The sequence below is a fragment of the Mya arenaria genome, chromosome 10 (assembly GCF_026914265.1).
Source record: "Mya arenaria isolate MELC-2E11 chromosome 10, ASM2691426v1".
NCBI lineage: Eukaryota > Metazoa > Mollusca > Bivalvia > Myida > Myidae > Mya > Mya arenaria.
Window position 1 is genome coordinate 53,204,043 of NC_069131.1, and position 21,542 is coordinate 53,225,584.

At 36.5% G+C, this 21,542-nt stretch overlaps 2 protein-coding genes across 2 annotated transcripts; both read right to left on the bottom strand.

The window, feature by feature from the left end:
• Positions 1-961: 961 nt before the first annotated feature.
• LOC128206594 (DBH-like monooxygenase protein 1) lies at positions 962-7,259 on the bottom strand. The gene is made up of 4 exons (XM_052909170.1): positions 7,147-7,259; positions 6,128-6,306; positions 4,178-4,327; positions 962-1,151 (listed from the first exon to the last, which is right to left on the bottom strand). The coding sequence occupies exons 1-4, from the start codon at positions 7,226-7,228 to the stop codon at positions 1,023-1,025; spliced, it is 540 nt and encodes a 179-aa protein (XP_052765130.1). The 5' UTR covers positions 7,229-7,259; the 3' UTR covers positions 962-1,022.
• A 6,587-nt stretch (positions 7,260-13,846) lies between these two features.
• LOC128206591 (uncharacterized) lies at positions 13,847-21,537 on the bottom strand. The gene is made up of 3 exons (XM_052909168.1): positions 21,396-21,537; positions 15,490-16,390; positions 13,847-15,133 (listed from the first exon to the last, which is right to left on the bottom strand). Exons 2-3 carry the CDS (start codon positions 16,388-16,390, stop codon positions 14,307-14,309), a joined length of 1,728 nt encoding a protein of 575 aa, XP_052765128.1. The 5' UTR covers positions 21,396-21,537; the 3' UTR covers positions 13,847-14,306.
• Positions 21,538-21,542: the final 5 nt, after the last annotated feature.

The window sequence follows — 21,542 nt, forward strand, 5'->3', positions numbered from 1 at the left end:
GTTTTGGATTGCTTACAACATCAATAATTTGCCAAGACAACATTCTTTATACATGTAATTATGTAACCATTCTACTCTTCCACACTCTCTATGCATAGCCTTTTCTCCACAAAGTAAGTGCTGAAAATATTGTGCCTAAACTATGAATCTGTTTTTTTATATTGTCCGCGTCATATTTTATAAAGCTGGTTTTCAAGAGATGTTTCTTCTGGAACTTCCTTTGTATTTGTTAGGTATTTTCTAATGCCATAAAAAACGATCGACAACTGTGTCATTTAAACGATATTGAAGATGACATTTTAGTTTCATTTCAATGATATAAGGCAGACTTATATTACTAGATACTGTGTATAAGAGTATGATACAATTTATACCATTGCATAATTCTGATAATAAAACTCTGTTTATAAGATCAGCTATTTTTTTTGTCTCCAGGCTTTTAAGATAAGGGACTTGAATGAATAAAATCACCCCAAAATATAAACAGTTATAATAACATTTTCTTTAGTTTGTGCAATATCGTATAACATGTTTGTAATTAACATAATTCAATATTATGTTTTCTTTTTCTTTTTCATGATGATATATTTATATTTGTTTGGTGTTTATAACGATTAACTATATACGCTTAAATTAAATAAAGATTATGTTCTGGTCTGTTCTGTTAAATTGCGTGTGTTATAAAAACAAGCTGTGAAAGGTGCTTGCATGCCATCTTATCAGTCCAAGGTACTAGGTCAGCTAGTGTTTGGATTTGTGCTCTAGACTCGTGATAGACGTCAGAGCCACACTGGCCTTATCTTTCATTTTCCCAAATAAAGTAAGGATATGATAGGGAATATGTCTTCATATCCATAAAGGACACTACGGACTTGAATGATCTTTTGCATCGAATCTAAGGACATGAAATTTGACTGATGCAAATGAGAACAACTCTTTTTTTCAACATAAATTGACAATGTTAAATAAAACAAGTTTTAATGTACAGTTAACGTATATGTGAAAAAGCAATGCGTGGTATCCTATTTGCCGACAGGAGGTTCGTTGATATCCAGCAGTGCTATATCCGCACTCCCTCGGTTGGTTTTATGGTAGGCCAGGTTTGCAGGATCGCTCTCGGTGTATGCGAAGATCACGTGGTTTGCACCGGGCTGAAACACGTGACAAAATAATAGAAGGGACGTTAGAGCTTATTGCAAACTCCTCTTAGAGTATCTTCCCTTACATTACAATAATCACTGTCACCATGCAAATCACGTGACCATTGATATATACCACGCGATACATAGATAAAGATTGTAAATTATCTTTGATTTTGATATTTGTTTTCATATTTCAACTTTCATTCACATTGAAATGTTAAAAAAAAACTAACCATGAAAGACTCGCTCATGGTGGCAGGGGCATCATGGTTGCATCCTGCTTGTCAGGGGAGGTCTTTGTGTAGGAGATAGGGGCTTATTGAAATTTTTCCAATTATTTAGTATTTTGTAACCTCGATGACAGTAAGACATGTAACCAAATGTGGCCATAGTTTCAAATATATCACCATCAGTTTGAAGTATTGTTAAAATATATAATAATTATTTTGTAGTGTGAATATTAATATTTTCTCTAAGTATGTGTCTATATAAACCTTTTGTCAATATTTCAAGAAAACCTTTAATAAGGCTTCATGCTTCTTCATTCCTTTATTCCTTAAAGGGACAAGACACCAAATGAAACAACTGCAAGTAAAGAGAAAAAATTGTCAAAAACTTATATAAAATTGATATCGTTGTGTACAACGCATTGAATCTTACTTACTGATACATGTATCATATCGCTTACGACACATTAATCTTTCGCACTTTTTGCGTATTTTTTCCAATTCGTAATTTACTGGGTTTGTCTACCACGTAAATACAAGTTAATTTTAAAATAGTATCGGTATTATGTATCTGTACTAATCACGTGACTTTCACATGTTAAATATACACACAATAAACTGGAAATTAAACCCTTATGCGCTATTTTTAAACTGATAAACTCAGCTGAGACAACGACAAAATATTCTTTAATTATGTAAAGTGATATATAATCGTGCTCATATTGTCGTATTGACAATTCTAGACTTTAATTGAGGAAATAAAGCATATGCCGATGTCGGACCATCTGGTGTCTAGTACCTTCGGGTCAAATGAATAAAACACGAGAATGCATCAATGTCAATATCAATATATTGGCGTCTAGAAATGCTTACTTTCCAATGTGGAGGGAGATCATTCAAGAATGACACAGCTGTTCATGTGTCGCTTTATTGAATGTATGCTATGCATTATGGCCACTGGCAGTTGTGGGTAACATATTAAACATATGACAACGTAAGCTGAAACATTGCAAGTCTTACAAGAATGGCTATATAATCCTGGCTATCCAGTGTGACACAGCTGTTAATGTGTCGCTTTATTGAATGTATGCTTAGCATTATGGCCTCTGGCAATTGTGGGCAACATATTAAACTGTTGACTAAGTAAACTGTAATATTGCAGGTCTTACAAGAATGCCTATATCATCCTGGCTTTCCAGTGTGACACAGCTGTTCATCTGTCGCTTGAATGTGTGCTTGAATGTGTGCTTAGCATTATGTCCACTGGCAGTTACGGGCAACATATTAAACTTTTGACGACGTAAGCTGAACTATTACAGGTCTTACAAGAATGGCTATATCATCCTGGCTATCCAGTGTGACACAGCTGTTAATGTGTCGCTTTATTGAATGTATGCTTAGCATTATGGCCTCTGGCAGTTACGGGCAACATATTAAACTTTTGACGACGTAAGCTGAACTATTACAGGTGTTACAAGAATGGCTATATAATCCTGGCTATCCAGTGTGACACAGCTGTTAATGTGTCGCTTTATTGAATGTATGCTTAGCATTATGGCCTCTGGCAATTGTGGGTAACATATTAAACTGTTGACTAAGTAAACTGTAATATTGCAGGTCTTACAAGAATGCCTATATCATCCTGGCTTTCCAGTGTGACACAGCTGTTCATCTGTCGCTTGAATGTGTGCTTGAATGTGTGCTTAGCATTATGTCCACTGGCAGTTACGGGCAACATATTAAACTTTTGACGACGTAAGCTGAACTATTACAGGTGTTACAAGAATGGCTATATCATCCTGGCTATCCAGTGTGACACAGCTGTTAATATGTCGCTTTATTGAATATATGCTATGCATTATGGCCTCTGGCAATTGCGGGCAACATATTAAACTGTTGACTAAGTAAACTGTAATATTGCAGGTCATACAAGAATTCCTATATCATCCTGGCTATCTAGTGTGACACAGCTGTTGATGTGTCGCTCTATTGAATGTATGCTATGCATTATGGCCTCTTGCAGTTGCGGGCAACATATTAAACTGTTGACTGAGTTTACTGGAATATTGCAGGTCCTTCAAGAATGCCTATATCATCCTGACTTTCCAGTGTGACACAGCTGTTCATCTGTCGCTTGAATGTGTGCTTGAATGTGTGCTTAGCATTATGTCCACTGGCAGTTACGGGCAATATATTAAACTTTTGACGACGTAAGCTGAACTATTACAGGTCTTACAAGAATGGCTATATCATCCTGGTTATCCAGAGTGACACAGCTGTTCATGTGCGCTTTATTGAATGTATGTTATGCATTATGTCCACTGGCAGTTACGGGCAACATATTAAACTATTGACGACGTAAGCTGAACTATTACAGGTCTTACAAGAATAGCTATATCATCCTGATTACCCAGTGTGACACATCTGTTTATGTGTCGCTTTATTGAATGTATGCTATGCATTATGGCCAATGGCAGTTCTGTATAGGATAGATCGTGATCTATCCGACTTAGGCAACAGATAGTGTATTGCTTGTTTCTCAGTCCGATACCATACATTTGTATGAGGAAAATGTCAGGAAAGCACAGGAAACAAACATTTCTGTAATATTAAGAACGTCCTTGTAACATAAGTAGGTGCACGATTTGCACGAGATTTACCAGTTGAAATATCCGACAGAAAAACAGTTGTGTGTGAGATTTATCAAACTCTTTTGCAGGCCTATGATTGGCCGGCTGGTGGTAGCTGTTGTCTAAGGGTAACATACTAAACTGTTGACGGTGTAAACTGAAATATATCTTGTCTTACAAGAATGGTTATATCATCCTGGCTATCGCCGGTGTCGAGTGGACGTACGAATTTTAGTACGCTGCCAGCATGGTCACTGTGTGCGTAAAGTAGCGTGATGTCTTGACTGGCGTCTTTAATTGGCGGGCTATGTCCAACGGTGTGGTAGTCCTGTAATTACATATATACTTGACTAAGAAGAACTGGCTACCATATCACGAATATACTTATTACGTCTTGTCCCAAGCTCAAGCTTCAGTCATTTTTGCACATAACAACATAGTATGACTCAAACTAACTTATGCTGTACTCTTTTTAAAAAACACATGCATTATTTTATGCATTATATGGATAAATGCCATTGCTCAGTTATTTCTATATCAAAAATGTACTTGCGTGATCACTCCAAATTAATAATTTGGTCTTAAGTACAACTTTTTGCAAATCATATTAATTTAGTTCAACAATAGATATCCTTTATTCTATAAAATGGTGTCCAAATATTTTGATCAACATAATCTATGAAAGAATAAGCTTCTTAAAGTAGTAAAACATATCAGATTTAAATCATATTACCACATTACTACATAAGTTATGTGGTAAAATGATTTGAGAAATATCTAAAGGTTTTGAGTGGCGAATTTCAAATGGATACATTACTGTAACATGAGGTAATCCTGGCAACTCTAATAAGAGGGCTATATCCCATGATATGGAAGTCTGCAAATTATTACATTGTCACCAATATGATAAAATCAGATTGTTTAAATATAAGGGACTCGCTCAAGTTTTTGTGAAATGACTTTTTAGTTTAACGAAATCAACTCATTAAGAGTGTTATAACTAAAATACCAAAAGCTGGAATCTTTCAGCAAAGGTTGATATTTGCTCAAATATCATCTTTAAAGACCACAATTTTTTATAAGCGTTGATAACGCTAATATTTACTTAATTACGGCTTACTATTTGCGTTATTGGTTGATTGACATTATCATGTGATGTTATCAATGTATTGTTGAAATTTCAAAATATCCATCACATTTGTATAGTCGTGGTTGTCTATTGGTGAAAACGTCGGTTTCCTTCTATATCTTTTTTTCACTTAACCAACATGGGGTCGCACCTCACTAAAACCTCAATGACTTTTTTTAAACTATTGTAGTAATTTTATCTGCATTTTCGATATCATAGAGTAAACTAATGATAGAATAGGTGTTTTCAGATGCATTACCGGGAAAACTAAGTTTCGGTCCTAAAGCATGAGCAAGTACCTTTAAGACACAAGAAAGTAGGCAATGGAATGATAAATCAAACTTTCAACGTTAGGGTCTCACAAACTTGGTTCGCGTTCTTGGGATATTCTGTAAATCAGATTCCTAAAGCCGATCGCGTTCGATGTCAGCCCGTCTCTGTTCCGACCATCTGTCGACTGACAAACACAGTAAATTCTCCAGACATTCATAATTATGTTATATAAATTACCGTAATCGCACCACCATACACATACTTAATCATCATGTTAACGGTGTACATATCTCAAGAGGCGTTTGACATTAGTCCTTGTCAGTTTCGTTAAGCTGTCGACTGATAAAATCGCACAACTACTATGTTTATATGGTTATAATTCGGAACTCCTCGGCCATTTTCGATCCAAAACAACATAAGTAGAAGTAGTTCGTAAAAAAAATCAGCTATGTTGAATAATTTGTATTCTTATATCTAAGTTTAAATTGATTGATTTTATTGATTGTCAGTGAAGTTTATCATTGCAAACATAATTAAGATTCCCAAAAGTAAAATCATTAAGTTCAACTGCTAAATTGAAATAACTACGCGATCTACTTGCAGCGCAGTTAAAGTGTACAGCTAGATTTCTGACATTGTAACCCGTCCATATTCATCCGATGTCGTTTTCGATAGAAAATGGCCGATTAGTTCCGAATGTATGCATAAATGACCACAACCTATTACCGCAATAACTCCTTTATTGTTAAGCACGTATCCAATCATGACGTCACCCGGGAACATGGCACCGGAAGGGTCTTTCGTCAAGCCGAGTCCCGCCCAGCCCCCCATGGTGAGGTGCATCTCTATGGTAATGTGTGTGTTGTTGAACTTCCAGAACATAGAGAAGTTGGGGTCAATAACCACTGAAGGATAAGAGGTATATGTTATAATGTATCAGCACAAAAAAGGTACCATATTAGAAAGGGGTTTTCTTAAAAAAAGTTAATCCTAACCTCATATAAGAACAGTAACTTAAATAGACAGAGATCTCAAAATATTATTGAGTGAAAGGAAAATGTGCTTATACAAAACAACATATATGGTTTGACAAATCCGCCCGTACACTTATGCGAAATATTTGCACTTTTTATAGGACTAAAATAGTTCAAGTATCGAGATGGTCGATTATATATGACAAATCCGCCAAGAGGAGAGTCCGCCGCCACCAGTACAATCATACCGATTGATATATTCGATATGAGAAAGAAAAAAAACGCCAATGTTGGTTCTAGGGGTATTCATTCCAACTTTATTTAACGTCTCTCAAGTCATAAATACATGACAAAATGAGCATGAATAAAATAACAATTCAACATGATGAGGCATTACAATCATATTGGACATAATTTTATTATATACATTACAGGTTAGATCACTTAAAAGTCACATGTGTTCATAAAAAAATGTCATTTTAACGATGCACTAGTTTGTTCTATGACTTCATTTTAACATCGTGCAACGATACTTGTTATGACGTGACGTCACAAGAGTGGAATACGGCCGTATTGCACTGGAGTGGAAAATGGCCTACCGTATTTTGCGATATTGCGTGTGGATTTATGGTGGGTATATCATAAAGATATTTATTCAGAATTCCTGAAGTTATTGAAACTTGTAATATTTGTTTAAACAAATATTCCCGACATGTCGAAGCGACGAAATAGATTAAACACCATTATTATAGTACAATACACAAGACTCACCTGTGCGTGGATACGTTTCCGTCGGAGTACGTGACGCCGTTAACGCGACGCACAAGGCAACGAAACACAGAACTGTCTTCATGTTTCACCTCGAGACTGCTAGGATGAACGTTAAGGACTGATTTGAACTCGTCCGCGATTCCTTTTATAGTCTTATCAAATTCATATATATGACATGTGCGGCCTGGTGAGGCGATTCCAAATGTTTCTGTGTTTAGTGTCATATGGCTGAAAGATAAATGTGTTGTACGGATATGTAGTAGTTACTGTATAGCAAGTATAGTAGTAGTAGTAGTAGTAGTAGTAGTGGTAGTGGTAGTGGTAGTGGTAGTGGTGGTTGTGGTGGTGGTGGTGGTGGTGGTGGTGGTAGCAGAAGCAGTAGCAGTTGCAGTTGCTGTAGCAGTGGTGGTGGTGGTTGTGGTGGTGGTGGTGGTGGTCGTAGTAGTATTTGAGTTATGAAAAATGTAAGAACTAATGAGGTTATTTCATTACAGATATATGAAATATGCAGCAATGTATTTTGCTTATAGATATACAAATTTTATTAAAAAGTGTATTCAAAATAATAAAATTTCATTTATTTCAAATATTGAATAAACCATAATTTATGCTACGGTCTAAAAACAAAAGGTCGTATATAATAAATAAAACAATCAGTTGCTATACTTCTCTGTAGACAATATTTTGCTCTTTACCTGCTGTTTATGCAGTGCATTTTTCAATTTTCATTAAAGGGTTTAAATGATCGGGGGTCTACAGGTTTCATGCATCAAAACGTAAGGGTAGGTGGGTCACATTTGCTTTATTAGACAAACATGATTTTTTTTGTTACAAAAAACTATAAGCTTAAGAACACTTTTCAATCAGTATAAGTATCCCCGGTATTGTTAAAAGCCAAAACCACTTCATTTTTCAACGTTCGAAGGAAAAAAAATCAAACAAATGCTTTAAAAAAATCTTAATGCAATAAAAATTTCTAGGTTCGGGGTTAAAAATGGGTAGGACGTGAGACATGAAACAAACATTATTATTTTTTTCGCCTAAGTGCTGCATAAAGGTTTTCCTTTTGTCCAAGTTATCATTTGCTATAGAGTTCAGATATTTTAATATAAAAACATTTTCGAGAACATGAGTTCATTGTTAAATATAAATATCATTTTTGTCCATACAGTAAAAAAATTCCCCCCACTGGATCAACAAAATATTTGTACACATATCATGTTCTTTATATATATAATACACTATATTATTTATTAATTCATGTGTAACCTATAGTAAAGTATATTTCTTAGATGTAAAATTCAATAAGTTATTAAAAATAAAAGAATTTAAAATATAGATAACATTCAGTATTAGTTTTTAGATTGCGAATACATGTATTTAAGCTGCACTCTCACAGATTTACTATTTTGACAACTTTTTATTTTGTCTTGGAACGAGCCAATTTATGCGAAAAGTCAATTAAACCAGTGATATAAGACTACTGACAAAACACTAGATTGCAGATTTTTTTATATTTAAGTTCAAAGAATAATGTTTTATGCATTTTTTTAAACCGTTAGTAACTGTTTTAGCCATAAAACATTAATTTTGGAACAGCGATATGACAATCTGCGATCTGATCTTTTGTCAGCAGTCTTTTATCACTGGCTTGCAGATATTTATGCAAGAATTTGCTCATTCCAAGACAAAAGATAAAAAAGTTGTGAAAACGGTAAATCTGTGAGAGTGCATCTTTAAAGTTCAGTTATCATTATCAAGATATATTATTGCGTCCGAGGTCCTTTATTCCCCAAAACGTCCTGAAATTTAACATTCTGAGATCTTAGTTAATAAACCATATGTATACCATTTCTTAAATAAACGGAACACGAGTTCTAAAACAAATACTGAATACCATCTTTTCTAATCTCGCACAAACGCATGCTAATCTACAATTGTACTTATTGCGAGGGGTCATAGACGAGACGGTTTGGAAGTCACATCTGCGATATGCTCTGGACTGTACTGCACGTTAAGATAGTAACATACAGTAAAACTGCGATCGCTCGAGGTCGCCAGGGACCGAGACAAAACCTCGAGGGAACCGATGTTTCGAGCGACCCGATTTTCAATTTCCAGTTTGATATGAAATATCTCTCAGTGTATTCTTTCCTGTAAAGGACGTGAGTGGGCGTGTTGGTGTCTTGGTATAAGTAATGGGTTCTTCATTAGATTTCTCAGGTGTTTGACAATTATTTTCTTTCATTTGGGTGTGTCATTTTGAAAGTAAGGAACCCGATCTAGCTATCCCCCCAGTCATGGATCCTTCACTAGATTGCTCAGGTGTTCGACAATTTGTAAGTTCTTTCTCATTTGCCATATTGCAAAGCTAAGTGACAAGAAGGAATTATTTTCAGAGATTCCGATGTTGGATCGATATGGTAGTGTTTTAATCATATTTTTATTACTCATTTAAATTTCTCACAATGAACTTCTCGTCATTAACTTGTCATAATTATCATCTCAAATGCCCATATCAACTAATATCGGTCATGCGTTAACAGTGATAAACGGTTTTTCACACCTTATCAAATTGCCTTTTAACTGTCATTGCAATTTTTACAACTTGCGAAAATTTTAACACCTGGCAATTATTTGTTTATTTTGGAACACGCGTTCGGGAAAAAGTGTGAAATTATGACCTCGAGGGAGCCATAAGGTTTTGTGCACGATTTGTGTACTTGGGACCGAGGATATTGCTCGACTGCTCGACATAATTAGGTTTCGAGGCAGCGTGGGTATATTTTATATGAAAATAGAAGGAAAAAAGTTCGGGACCAAGCTCCGACCTCGAGGGAACGCCGGTTCTCGAGCGACCGCTTGTTCGAGGGAACGCAGTTTCACTGTATTACAATATCATAATCAGGCGCGTAGCTGCCTTTTCGCGATTGCACGGCTGAATTGACATCATTCTGCATTCGGAACTCCTCGGCCATTTTTATCGAAAACAACATCGGATGTATATGGGCGGTTTACTTACTTGTGTAAGTCCGCTGCAAGTAGATCGCGTAGTAATTTAATTTAGCAATTAAATTTAATGACTTAACTCTTGGAAATCTTAATAATGTTTGCAATAATACACTTCACTGTGATGATGATGATATTATTTATGTGTATGTTTTAAACGTGTTATTTGTTTTACTTAGTTCAATTTGATTACCCGTGAAGTAAACTATTGCAGACATAATTACGATTCCTAGAGTAGAGTCCTTAGGTTCAACTGATAAATTGAAATTATTACGTGCTCTACTTGCAGCGTAGTTAAATGTAAAGAATTCTGACATTGTAAACCGTCCATATATACGCGATGGAAACTGGCCGAGGTGCTCCGATTGATAATTATCAATACCCAGTTATACTCTGTCTTTAGTCAACGTCGAGTTATGTCCCTTTATCGATTGAGAGAAGCGACTCGTTACGTGGTGACATTCTCTTTTGGAACTCTTGTTTTCATCTCAGTTTATTAAACAATATGGACTTGCATCAGATCTGAAGTCCTTAGTTTTGAACTCGAGATAATAAGGTCAGTTGGAACAGTGCAAGTTTATGGACTTATCAGTCTACGAGGCTAGATTAGCTGGAGTTCAACTTTGTAGCCTAGAATCGTGATAGTCGTCACAGAAAGCTCCACAGGTGTTAGTGAAACCATGCCCACATATAAAAAAAACTAATATATACCGTCCAACGTTTTTAGAGTAAGTAGGAGAATAGGTACAAACATGTATGATCTTCTCTTCATTATAGATTATATTTAGTTTTATTGTAACTTGACTAATATCACTCATTCGGGCTTTGTTTAAACGGACAAGACACATATTATACCTATGCAAGAAAAAAGAAAATTGTTAAAAAAAAACTTACATAAAATTGATATCGTTGTGTACAACGCATTGGGTCTTTCTGACTGATGTACATGTATAACATCGCTTAGGACACATGTATCTTTTTGCAGTTTTTGCGTAATTTTCCAATTAGAAAAGTACTGGGTTTGTCTACCACGTAAATTCCAGTGAATTTAAAAAAATACCGTCGGTATAATATTATGCTTCTGTACTTACCACGTGACTTTCACAGGCTTAATATACACACTATAAGCTGGGAAACCATTATGCGCTATTTTTAAACGGATAAATTTAGCTGTGACAGCGACAAAATATCTTTTTAATCCTGTAAAATGATGTATTTTCAACCTCATACTAGCTCGTATTGATAAGTCAAGGATGGTTTTGAGGATATACTGTATTTGTTCATTTTGGGACCATCTGGTATCCAGTCCCTTTAATGATACACATTCAAATGCACAAATCTTCGTATTCGTTTTTCCAAAGGTGGGGCTGGCAATTATTCTGGCCTTTGATGGTATGCCAGGCTGTTTGGATCGCTCTTGGTGTATACCCAGATCACATGGTCTACATCAGGCGGATACATGTGACAGAAGTTGAAATCAATAAAGATGATCTTTATATGCTTTAGTTAATACTAATTTATTTAAAATATATATTGCAAGGATAGATGTTTGCACCAACCGTGTTCTTGGTAAGAAGGAATGTAAAATGTTCTCTAGATGGAGTTCGAACCCACCACCATGGAACTTACACATATACCACTTGTCCATGTTACCAGTGTTTGGCTTCAGATCAAATTCGTCATTATTTTCATGAAATATAATATGTTAAAATCAGATTAGATAATTAAATGAATTATTCAGAGATATTTTTCATTTTTTTTGTGGGATTAATATCCCTTTGAACATAAAAGTTGGACATGCCCCTATCTCATTGTGGAGGCCAAGCATCTATGATTTGTACAACCTTTGATAGCGCTGCCTTTGTTCCATCTATGCATTAACTCCCATAGTAGAACGGTTAGCACGCGGATAAATTAAAAGCTATTCACTTGTAATAGTAGTTATTGAACGTTGTCCTCAGCAACATGGTACAGAAAGGTTACATCACGCACTACCGTCGGTATTGAAATTATACACTTATGCTGTAACGCTCGTGTATAATTAAAACAAACTCGGGTTGTGAGTGCAGTAACTATTACATGTACTTAATTAACTTTATAATGAGAGTAGCGACAGTGGTGTCCCTTTTCTCCAGCACCCTGCTATACTTCTCCAGTGACCTGCCCGTTTCTCCAAAACCCTTCCTCATTTCTTCTGTACTCTGCCCACTCCTCCTGCAACATGTCCCTTTTCTTCAGCACCATGCATCTAATCTCAAGCATCCTTTTCCAGTATCCTGGCCCTCTTTTCAAGCATTCAATCTTTTTAGTTCTCGGATGGTGTTGTTGTTGTTGCTGCCCATTGTAACTGCATGGCTGGACTTGGCGAGGCGTGCACCCATGTTGCAGCACTCTTGTTTTCTGTCATGGCTGCTGTGAAAGTAATCGACTCTAAGGGTGTGACAGAAAACAATTGCTGGTGGATACAGCCGACAGCTACAAAGGCCATCATCTATAAAAAAATCAGTGAAATTGACTTCACGTCAAAGAAAACTGCAGCCCAGAAGGTGACATCTAACCAGTGAAATGCCAGAGAAAACACTAACCGCACGAAAGGCATGTTTTCCGAAAGCCTCGTATTCAGACTTTATCTCATTTTGTAAGAAAGTCCAACAGTTGCATAAGAAACCTTGCCTAATCTCTGCCATCGATCCCTCTGCTGATGAGTTAATCCCAAAGGCAGGCAAACTAGACCTGCCAGAACAACTAACAAAACTATGTGATCCAGAACTCATCGCCAAGGACACTGCACCTGTCCTTTTAAAATGTAATGGATAGTACTTGCACAGCTGAACAAACTGCAAATGTTGAAATGGAGACACGGCAACAGTCAAAATCCGTCCTATTGTTGAGATTTAGAGCCAGTCGAATAACTGCATCCAAATTGAAGGCTGCATGCATGACCAACCTGCTCAAGCCATCTGGAACTCTTATCAAGAGTATTTGCTACCCTGAAAGTAGCAGATTTGAAACAATGCAATAAAGTGGGGTCCAAGTAACGAAGGAGAGAACGTGACCAGTTTGTAAAACATGTGAGTATTGATCACGATGGACTGAATTCAAAATTATTGTAAAATGTTGTCATATATTTGAGCAATATAAGGTTTAATACATTCAATTTTTTTTAGAAAACTAGTTTTTAATTTGAATGAGAAATTAAACCTCCTTTATCCAAAATCTTGATTAGACAGTATGTGAAACACCTATTTTTGATTTTAAAACCAGAAAAAAATACAATGTACATCTGAATATAGGATATTTTACGGTATTTTTAGCTAAGGTAATTATCATTCTAAAAAATCATAGATATATTTCTTGAATATATCAAACAAAAGTAATAGATGTAACACAATGCGGTCTTGCATATTCACGTGATGATAATCCTAGGAAAATACCTAGGCTACGAAAGTAGCTAGTTAAGGTCAGGGCCGATCGCCCGTAGCTCCGAGAGTCTGGTCCCAAGGTAGGAAGTCGGGGTTTTACTCTCGAGCTGAAGAGCCGTAGGTATTCCCCAGATATTTGATGACTTGTAAATAAAATGTAGAACTTTAAGGACTTGTTTCAAACATAGAGTGACACTGGACTATTGTGTCACAATAAACACTTAAAAACAAATATTGAAAAGAGATGAATAGTATAACAATATCTACACTTAAGAGTTATCCTATTTATTGGAAAACAATAACAGAATGAAAAATACAGGCCCAGTAATCGAAAGGCAAAGGGCAAGGGCTCAAGCGAAAATGAACTATAGACACAAACATAATAACATCGCATACACAAATACAAACACCAACAACAAACTAACACCACATACACAAATTCAAACACCATACTCATTCAGTTTTTCCATGTTTAGTGAACATGAATAACAATGGTCATTCAGTTTGATAGAAACCATTTACAACGATTCGATACTGTAAGCGTATGTTGAAAAATAAATGCTATTGTATTAACTATTCAATTGCTCAATACATTGTTATTTCTGCCAAACAAATAAATCACGACTGATGAAGAAATGTTGTTCTTGAGTTTATAAAGGTCTGCCTGCGCCTATGACTAACAGAATTTCGATTCCAAAGGGGGATATTTTCCCAAATGAAGAAAAACTGTTAGTGTGCTTTAAATACCTTCAGTGAGTCACTATTGTACATCCCGACAACTATGGCACGTGTGAGTGGACAGAAGGTCACCGAGAAGGGCCTGGTCAATCCGTCATTCTCTCCCAGTATTTCCGTCATCTTGCCGTCCCTCTCCGTCAGCAGCATCACGTTGTTGCTTTCATGCCCACACACGAGCAACTGACCCAGTCCTACGTCTACCACGGACTCGGGACGGGTGATAAGCTTGTCCACTGACTCCCAGAGGACCTTCCCATCCATGGATAACTGGAGGACGGTGTTGGCAACGTGGTCTGACACATACAGGGTCGGTGGTGTTGAAGCTGACACAGTCAGGTAATATGGTGCTTGAAAAAGTTGTCTTCCATCATCCGTTTGAAATGTACTTATAATTTGACCATCCAATGACATTTCTTCAATACGCGGGTTTGAAGTGTAAGAAACATATAAGCTGTTGTTGTAAGACGCAATACCGCTACACTTAGAAGATACTTCAATTTCCTTTCCCCGTGACAATTGCCCTTCCTTTGTAGACAGCAGCTGAACTTTGTACGTAAACGGGAATGTGACGGCGGCCTGGTCATTAGGAAGGACACACACGTCCCGGGGCTTGTCTGGTAGCTGCAGGCGGGACGTGACGGTGCGGGACGGAACGTCCACCAGTTTGACACTAAAGTTGTTGTAGTCAGCTAATAGAAGGCATCTATAAGAGAGTAGGGCGGAGCCGGTGATACCGCATGTGTTCTGGTCCTGGGACGTTTTGACGTCGATGTCCGCCGCCTCCTTTAAGGTCACAGTAGAGAGGTCAGGAACTGGAACTAAATTAAAGACTTGTATCAGCATTCACCTTTATGAAATTTAAATTAAACAACGGCCGACATTGTTTTTAAAAATTAACAAAATTGAACATGTAAATTATGTAATATTAGCCTTATACAAGCATGTATTGACAAGTTTATGCTTGTTTAGTTGAAATAATGTATTAGCCGATATTTTGGGTCCATTTGGTGTCTAGCCCCTTAAAAACTTTTTACACTTTTTACATCAGTACTAAACTTGTGTTTCATAACTTAAGTAAAAACCATTCTGAACAACAACAGAATATACTACCTAGGATTTTACTCAAACAATCATAACGCACACTATTTTAGGGATTAGAGATAATTAAACATACCATCCCTTCGAATCTCTCCCGCCAAAAACAGTGTACCAAAGCCTAATTTCGATCCCAGCAGATGCTCCATGTCCGCGTTCTTAGTAAACCGGTACTGCCGGGCCTTAATCCTATCAGCTATTTTCTCCATCTCTTCATGAATCGCCCGTAACTTCTTCTGGGCTCGCCTCGCCGCCACGTACTGCTGATTCACCGAGAGGTCACCGGAAGACAGTTTCGTCCTCATGGCTTCAAGTTCAATTTTCGCCGATTCGCAATCAGTCCTTAGTGAATTCAATACGTTTTCATCATCGTTTTTCGCTTTCTGAAGGTTGTTGAGCAACTCCTCCTCGCGCTGGTCCAGATAGTTATTAATTTCTTCCCGAAATTTCCTCATTCTGTCGATCTCGTCTTTGAACTGGTTTTCGACATCGTCCAAAATCTCCCCGGCATTACTTCTGTACGCAGAAAGAAGATCTTCAGCTCGTTTAATCGATGGTTCCAGCTTATTTCCAATAACAAAATCTTTAGCCACGTCTGCGATGTAATCGACTTTACAGCTTCGATGTTCCAGTAATACACAGTCACCGCAGCCAATGTCTTCATGGATCGGGCAGTAAAACTTGATCATCTCCTTTGCGTGTTCTTGACAGTATTCAGTTTTGCCGATGTCGGATTGCTTGATAGGCGGGTCAGAGAACGGCATCTTATCTTCGTACAACATAATGTGGTTCTTGGTCACCTTGAATTTCTTATGGGCTTTTATGCATGGGTCACACATGTACTCCTCGCAGGTCTGACAGAAACCAACGGCTTTGACGTGTTCACCTTCATCTTCACACGGTTTGCAATAGACAGTGTCATCAGCAGAACCATTCTCTAGGTCAGAGTCAGAGTCACGTCTCTGTCCGGGTTCCTCCATCTGTAAATAATATGATAGCCTTAGCAACACCACTACAAGAATTATTCGTTATTATTAGCAACACCACTATCAGTAATATTAATAAGCATTATAAACATCACCATCAGTAATTTAAATCAGCATTAGCATATCCACCACGAGAAAAATTCATTACTAAAAGCAACACCACCATCCGAAATATCAGCATTACCAATACCATCAAATCTTGTGTCAAAACTTGTTCTACATATTCCGATTACTTTGAATATGCAGTAGGCCTCAGTCAAGGGGAAGTTATATTCCCTTTGTTATTTTCTCTTTTTGTTGAAGACCTAGAGTTATATTTAAATAATATTCAATTTAGACATAGGCTTATTGACGATATTGCACTTATTCTATTGTTATTTGCTGACGACATGGCTATCGTAGGCGAAACACTAGTTTAAATTCAAGATTTGGATGGACTTTCAGAATATTGTAATAACTGGGGTGTGTCGGTAAATACACTCAAAACCAAATTTATGGTCTTTCGTAAAAGGGGAGGGCTATTGCCAACAAAAAATTGGACCTAGAACTTATAAAACTATCTTCATTTGTCAAACAAGCTCTGAGTATTAAAAGATAAACTTTAAATATTGATTTACAATTATAATAGTTTTGTTCATCCTCACCTGATTTGAATTTACATTTTTGAATATATTTATAATTCTATTTCATATAATGTATAACCTATGTCATAACATGTGTTTGTTTATTTACTATTCATTTGTAGGTAAGAAGATGATGTTCTTTGTACAAGTCTTAATAAAATATCTTTTCTGTTCTGTACCACCACCAGTAATACAAATCAGCATTATAAACACCACCACCAGTCATAATAATCAGCACTATTGACTTCAACACCAGAAATATTCAGCATTATCAACACCGTCACCAGAATATACAGCATTATCAACGGCAATATCAGAAATATTAATCAGCATTATCAAAACCACTTGCTGATATATTAAGCAGCATTATTATCACAACCACCAGAAATAATGAGCAGTATTATCAACATCACCACAAGAAAAAATAATTAACATATTCAACAACACCACCAGTTATATAAATCAGTACTATCAAAACCACTACCACAATATTCAGCATTATGAACACATACACCAAAAATATTCAGCATTATCAACACCAGAACCAAAAATTTAGAAATATTATTCAGCATATTCAACACCACCAGCAGAAATATTAATCAGCATAAGCAACAGTAACACCAAAAATATTCAGCATTATCAATACCACCGCCAGCAATATTATTCAGCATTGTCAACACCACAGCCAGAAATTCAGAAATATTTATCAGCATTATCACCATCAAAACAGAAATATTAAGCATTATAAACATTACCACCAGGAATATCAGCGTTATCAACACCACCACCAGATACATTAATAAGCATTATCAACACAAGCACCAGAAATATTAAGCATTATCAACACCAACACCAGAAATTCAGAAATATTAATCAGCATATTCAACACCACCAGCAGATATATTAATCAGCATAAGCAACAGCAACACCAACAATATTAAGCATTACCATCCATCAGAAGAAATAATCAGCATTATCAACACCACCACCAGAAATATTATTCAGAATTTATGGGTGAAGGTGAACATATTTATCAGAATTGTCAGCACAACCACTAGACATGCCAATATACTATTAGCAACATAACCACCAGAAGTATTCAGCATTATCAACACCACTGTAATGATGACTGTGAAGCTATATAGTCAAGTGACTATTATAAAATAACACAAATGTGAGGTTTTATATTTAATATAGAAATACTAGCTATGTTGTGCAACTATCAAGAAAGAACTGTGTTCTCAGACCATGAGGGTTGATATACAAAATAATAGTTATAATCTGTTTCACATAATGTAATGAGCATTAAGACATAATGGAACATCTATCTTCTTTCGAAAAAAAAATCAATAAAATTCAGACAGGTCTGAATATTTAATATATCAAGAGAATAAAAGTGAAACAAACTATTAATGTATGGATCAAACTCATTGCATGTCATGAGAAACATTCATGAATGAATTGTGCAACACAATAAATATCATAGAAACATTAAGATAAAACTGTACACATAACACTGCTTAGACTCACATCGGCCAATGAAACAATTGAGTTATCAAGTTGGCTATATCATATTACAACAACACTGTTAAATGTCGCACTCTTAATTGAATGAACTGCTGTAAGCAATGTTTATGGGTCAATTTATTTAACCCATTCATTCCCAGTGAAAAAAGTATTCGGTCGCATCATTTTGCCAGATCTAATTACATAACTTGTTGTTCATTTAACTGTTTTTTCGGAGGACGCTGTTTCTGCATTTTTTTCATAACTAGATTGCTGGGCAGAATCTAATTGATGTGAGTTATGGGCTTGTTTATAATTGCTGGAGTCTGCAGTGACATTTGGGATACATTCCTCTATGTGTAGGAATTTCTCATTTGTCTGATTTAGCAATTGCCTACGGTAAATGCCACCAACTATAGTTTGAACAATGTATGACCTGTCATGTGTTTTGAAATACCTTGCGCAGGATTCCAGATTTTTACTGTTTGAAGTCTTACATCTTCCCCTCTCTTTAAAGGATTTAAGTGATTATATGAATGTTTTTACTTTGACTTGTGCTGCTTATTTTGTTTGTGATAAATTTGGTACTGACAGTGTATGGCTGCAACTGTTTGTTTGTAACTGGCATTATGAATGTTGTTCTCCTGCCCATGTGCTGGTGAAGATCATAAATCTTGCAAAGGAGTGTTTCTATATTCAGAATTGCTATATAAGGGTCTATCCTACTGTCTTTGGCCATCTGAAATAGTATTTTGACTGTCTTGACCATAACCTCTGCTATGGGATTTGGCTCGTAAGGGTGAAGAAGACATGTGTTTGAAACTCCATTCCCTTGAAAACTCTTTGAATACGTCTGATGTGTATTGCTTGGCACTGTCCCGCTTGGAGTAAAAAAATGTCGGGAACTCCAAATCTAATAAAATGTACTTTGAGCTTTGCAATTATCGTCAAACTGCGTGTGTCCGATAATTTGTCTACTTAAAATGTCTACTGTATGAGTCTACAGTCAACAAGTACTCGTGTCCGTCCAAATGGAATAAGGTGCTGTGAACATATTGACATGGCCTTAAATTTGTTGGTGTTTCATGGGACAATAATGGTTCTTTGACATTCTGTGTTTCAGACACACAGGACAGTTCAGTACATAGTCAGTCATTTCTTTGACCAATCCATGCCAGAAAATAATGTATTTCTTGCCCTACTGACTGTTTATCCACACATACGTGGCCTATATCGACTATTTTCATAAGTTCAGTGCGTGTAATTTCTTTGGAATTAATATTCTCTGCCCTCTAAATATCAAACCATCCCTTGTTGAAAGCTCATCCCTATGATTGAAAACATTCAATTAAAGAGCTGGGACACCTCTGTCTGGCTTCGAACCAACCGGTTTCTATTGTCCGTTTCAGGGTTTGCATTTGTGAATTAATGTTTGTATCAATCCTTAACTCCTATATGTCAGTCCTTGCAAATTTGTGTGAACATGCAAATTTAACCCTTTCATTTTGGCTAGCTGATTGCTTATTGGCTGTCGAGAGAGCAAGTCACCGATAGGTACTCGTTTCCAAGGGACATATTTGACCTCAATGTCATATTTCTGAATCATAAGCAACATTCTCTGTAAAAGAGGGGTGCTGCATGTTTTTCATGATTGCTGCAATGGGTCTGTGATCAGAATGAACTATGACCTTGCGCCCATAAGCATACTGATGCAACCTTTGGCAGCCAAATACTATTGTGAGCATCTCTCCCTCAATATTTGCATATGCACTTTGTGTTTTACTTGCAAAAGCAATAGGATTGCCATCTTGCAAAATGGCTGCACCAACACCATATGTGCTGGCGTCACACTCAAGGGTATCTTGTTTCTTATTGTCAAAGTATGCAATTACAGGGCTCTTTGTCACCACGACTTTCATTTTCTTGAATGCGTCAATTTGTGATCAAATAAAAACTCTGTGCTCTTTGTTAGCAACATAGACAAAGGACTTTCAACCTTTTGTACGAACGTCTGTAAGTAATTCAACATCCCAAGAACAGTTTCTAGCTCTATTTTGAGGAATGTGCAGTGACGAAATTGCTTTGACCTTTTCACTGTCAATTTTCAATTCTTGTCTACTGTTTATATGACCAAAGAAAGTTACCTCTTGTACGTCAATCTTGAGCTTTTCACGATTGAACCGTACAGCTTTTTGACGTGCTCTATCAAGAACAGCACATAAGTTTCTGTCGTGTTCAAGTTGTGTTTATCCCCAGACAAGAATATCGTGAAATAATGATATGATATTTCCAAATGTGATCAATAATATAAAATACATATTAAAAGTGCAATAGCCCACATGCGCTTAGCTTCCTATACGTGAGTACGCAGTTGAAACCAAATGATTCTGACAAAAAAAATCAGCCATATTTGACTACGTGATCCTTAAACTGTCCATTTTCCAGTACTTAATAAAGCACCTCAGAACGCCAAGAATGCACCAGATTGCACCATTGTTTTCAACATTTTCCGAGGGGGGCATGCCTACGGACCCTCCTATCACAATTATAAATCCACATGAATAGATGGCTATCTACGCCTTGCCCCATTATATACTTTATCATTTTTTTAAGATTCAAGTGATGAGAATATTATTATTTTTTACTAAATAGCAATTTTAGGCTTTCCTAGTAGAGTTGCTATAAATCTTTGAAAAAATGTACATACTAACCGAAAACAAATGCCATCAGAGATGCAAAATTCATGCTACTCAAACCAACTTTACGCCCTAATTGCACACAAGTTAACCAGACTAAAAATGCATTATCCCACTAATGCATCAGTAATCGAACATGTGTGCCTGATAAACTCTATATATCTATGAAGATACCTGCAAAATGGAAGTTAAGTGTCGCCCCACAGAGCCGTGAACACGATTTTCAATCTTTGTTTATTTCTTTACACATATGCCGACCTGGAAATCGCGCAACTGTTTCGAACCGGAAAACTCCACGGCGCATGCGTTGGTACCATGCTT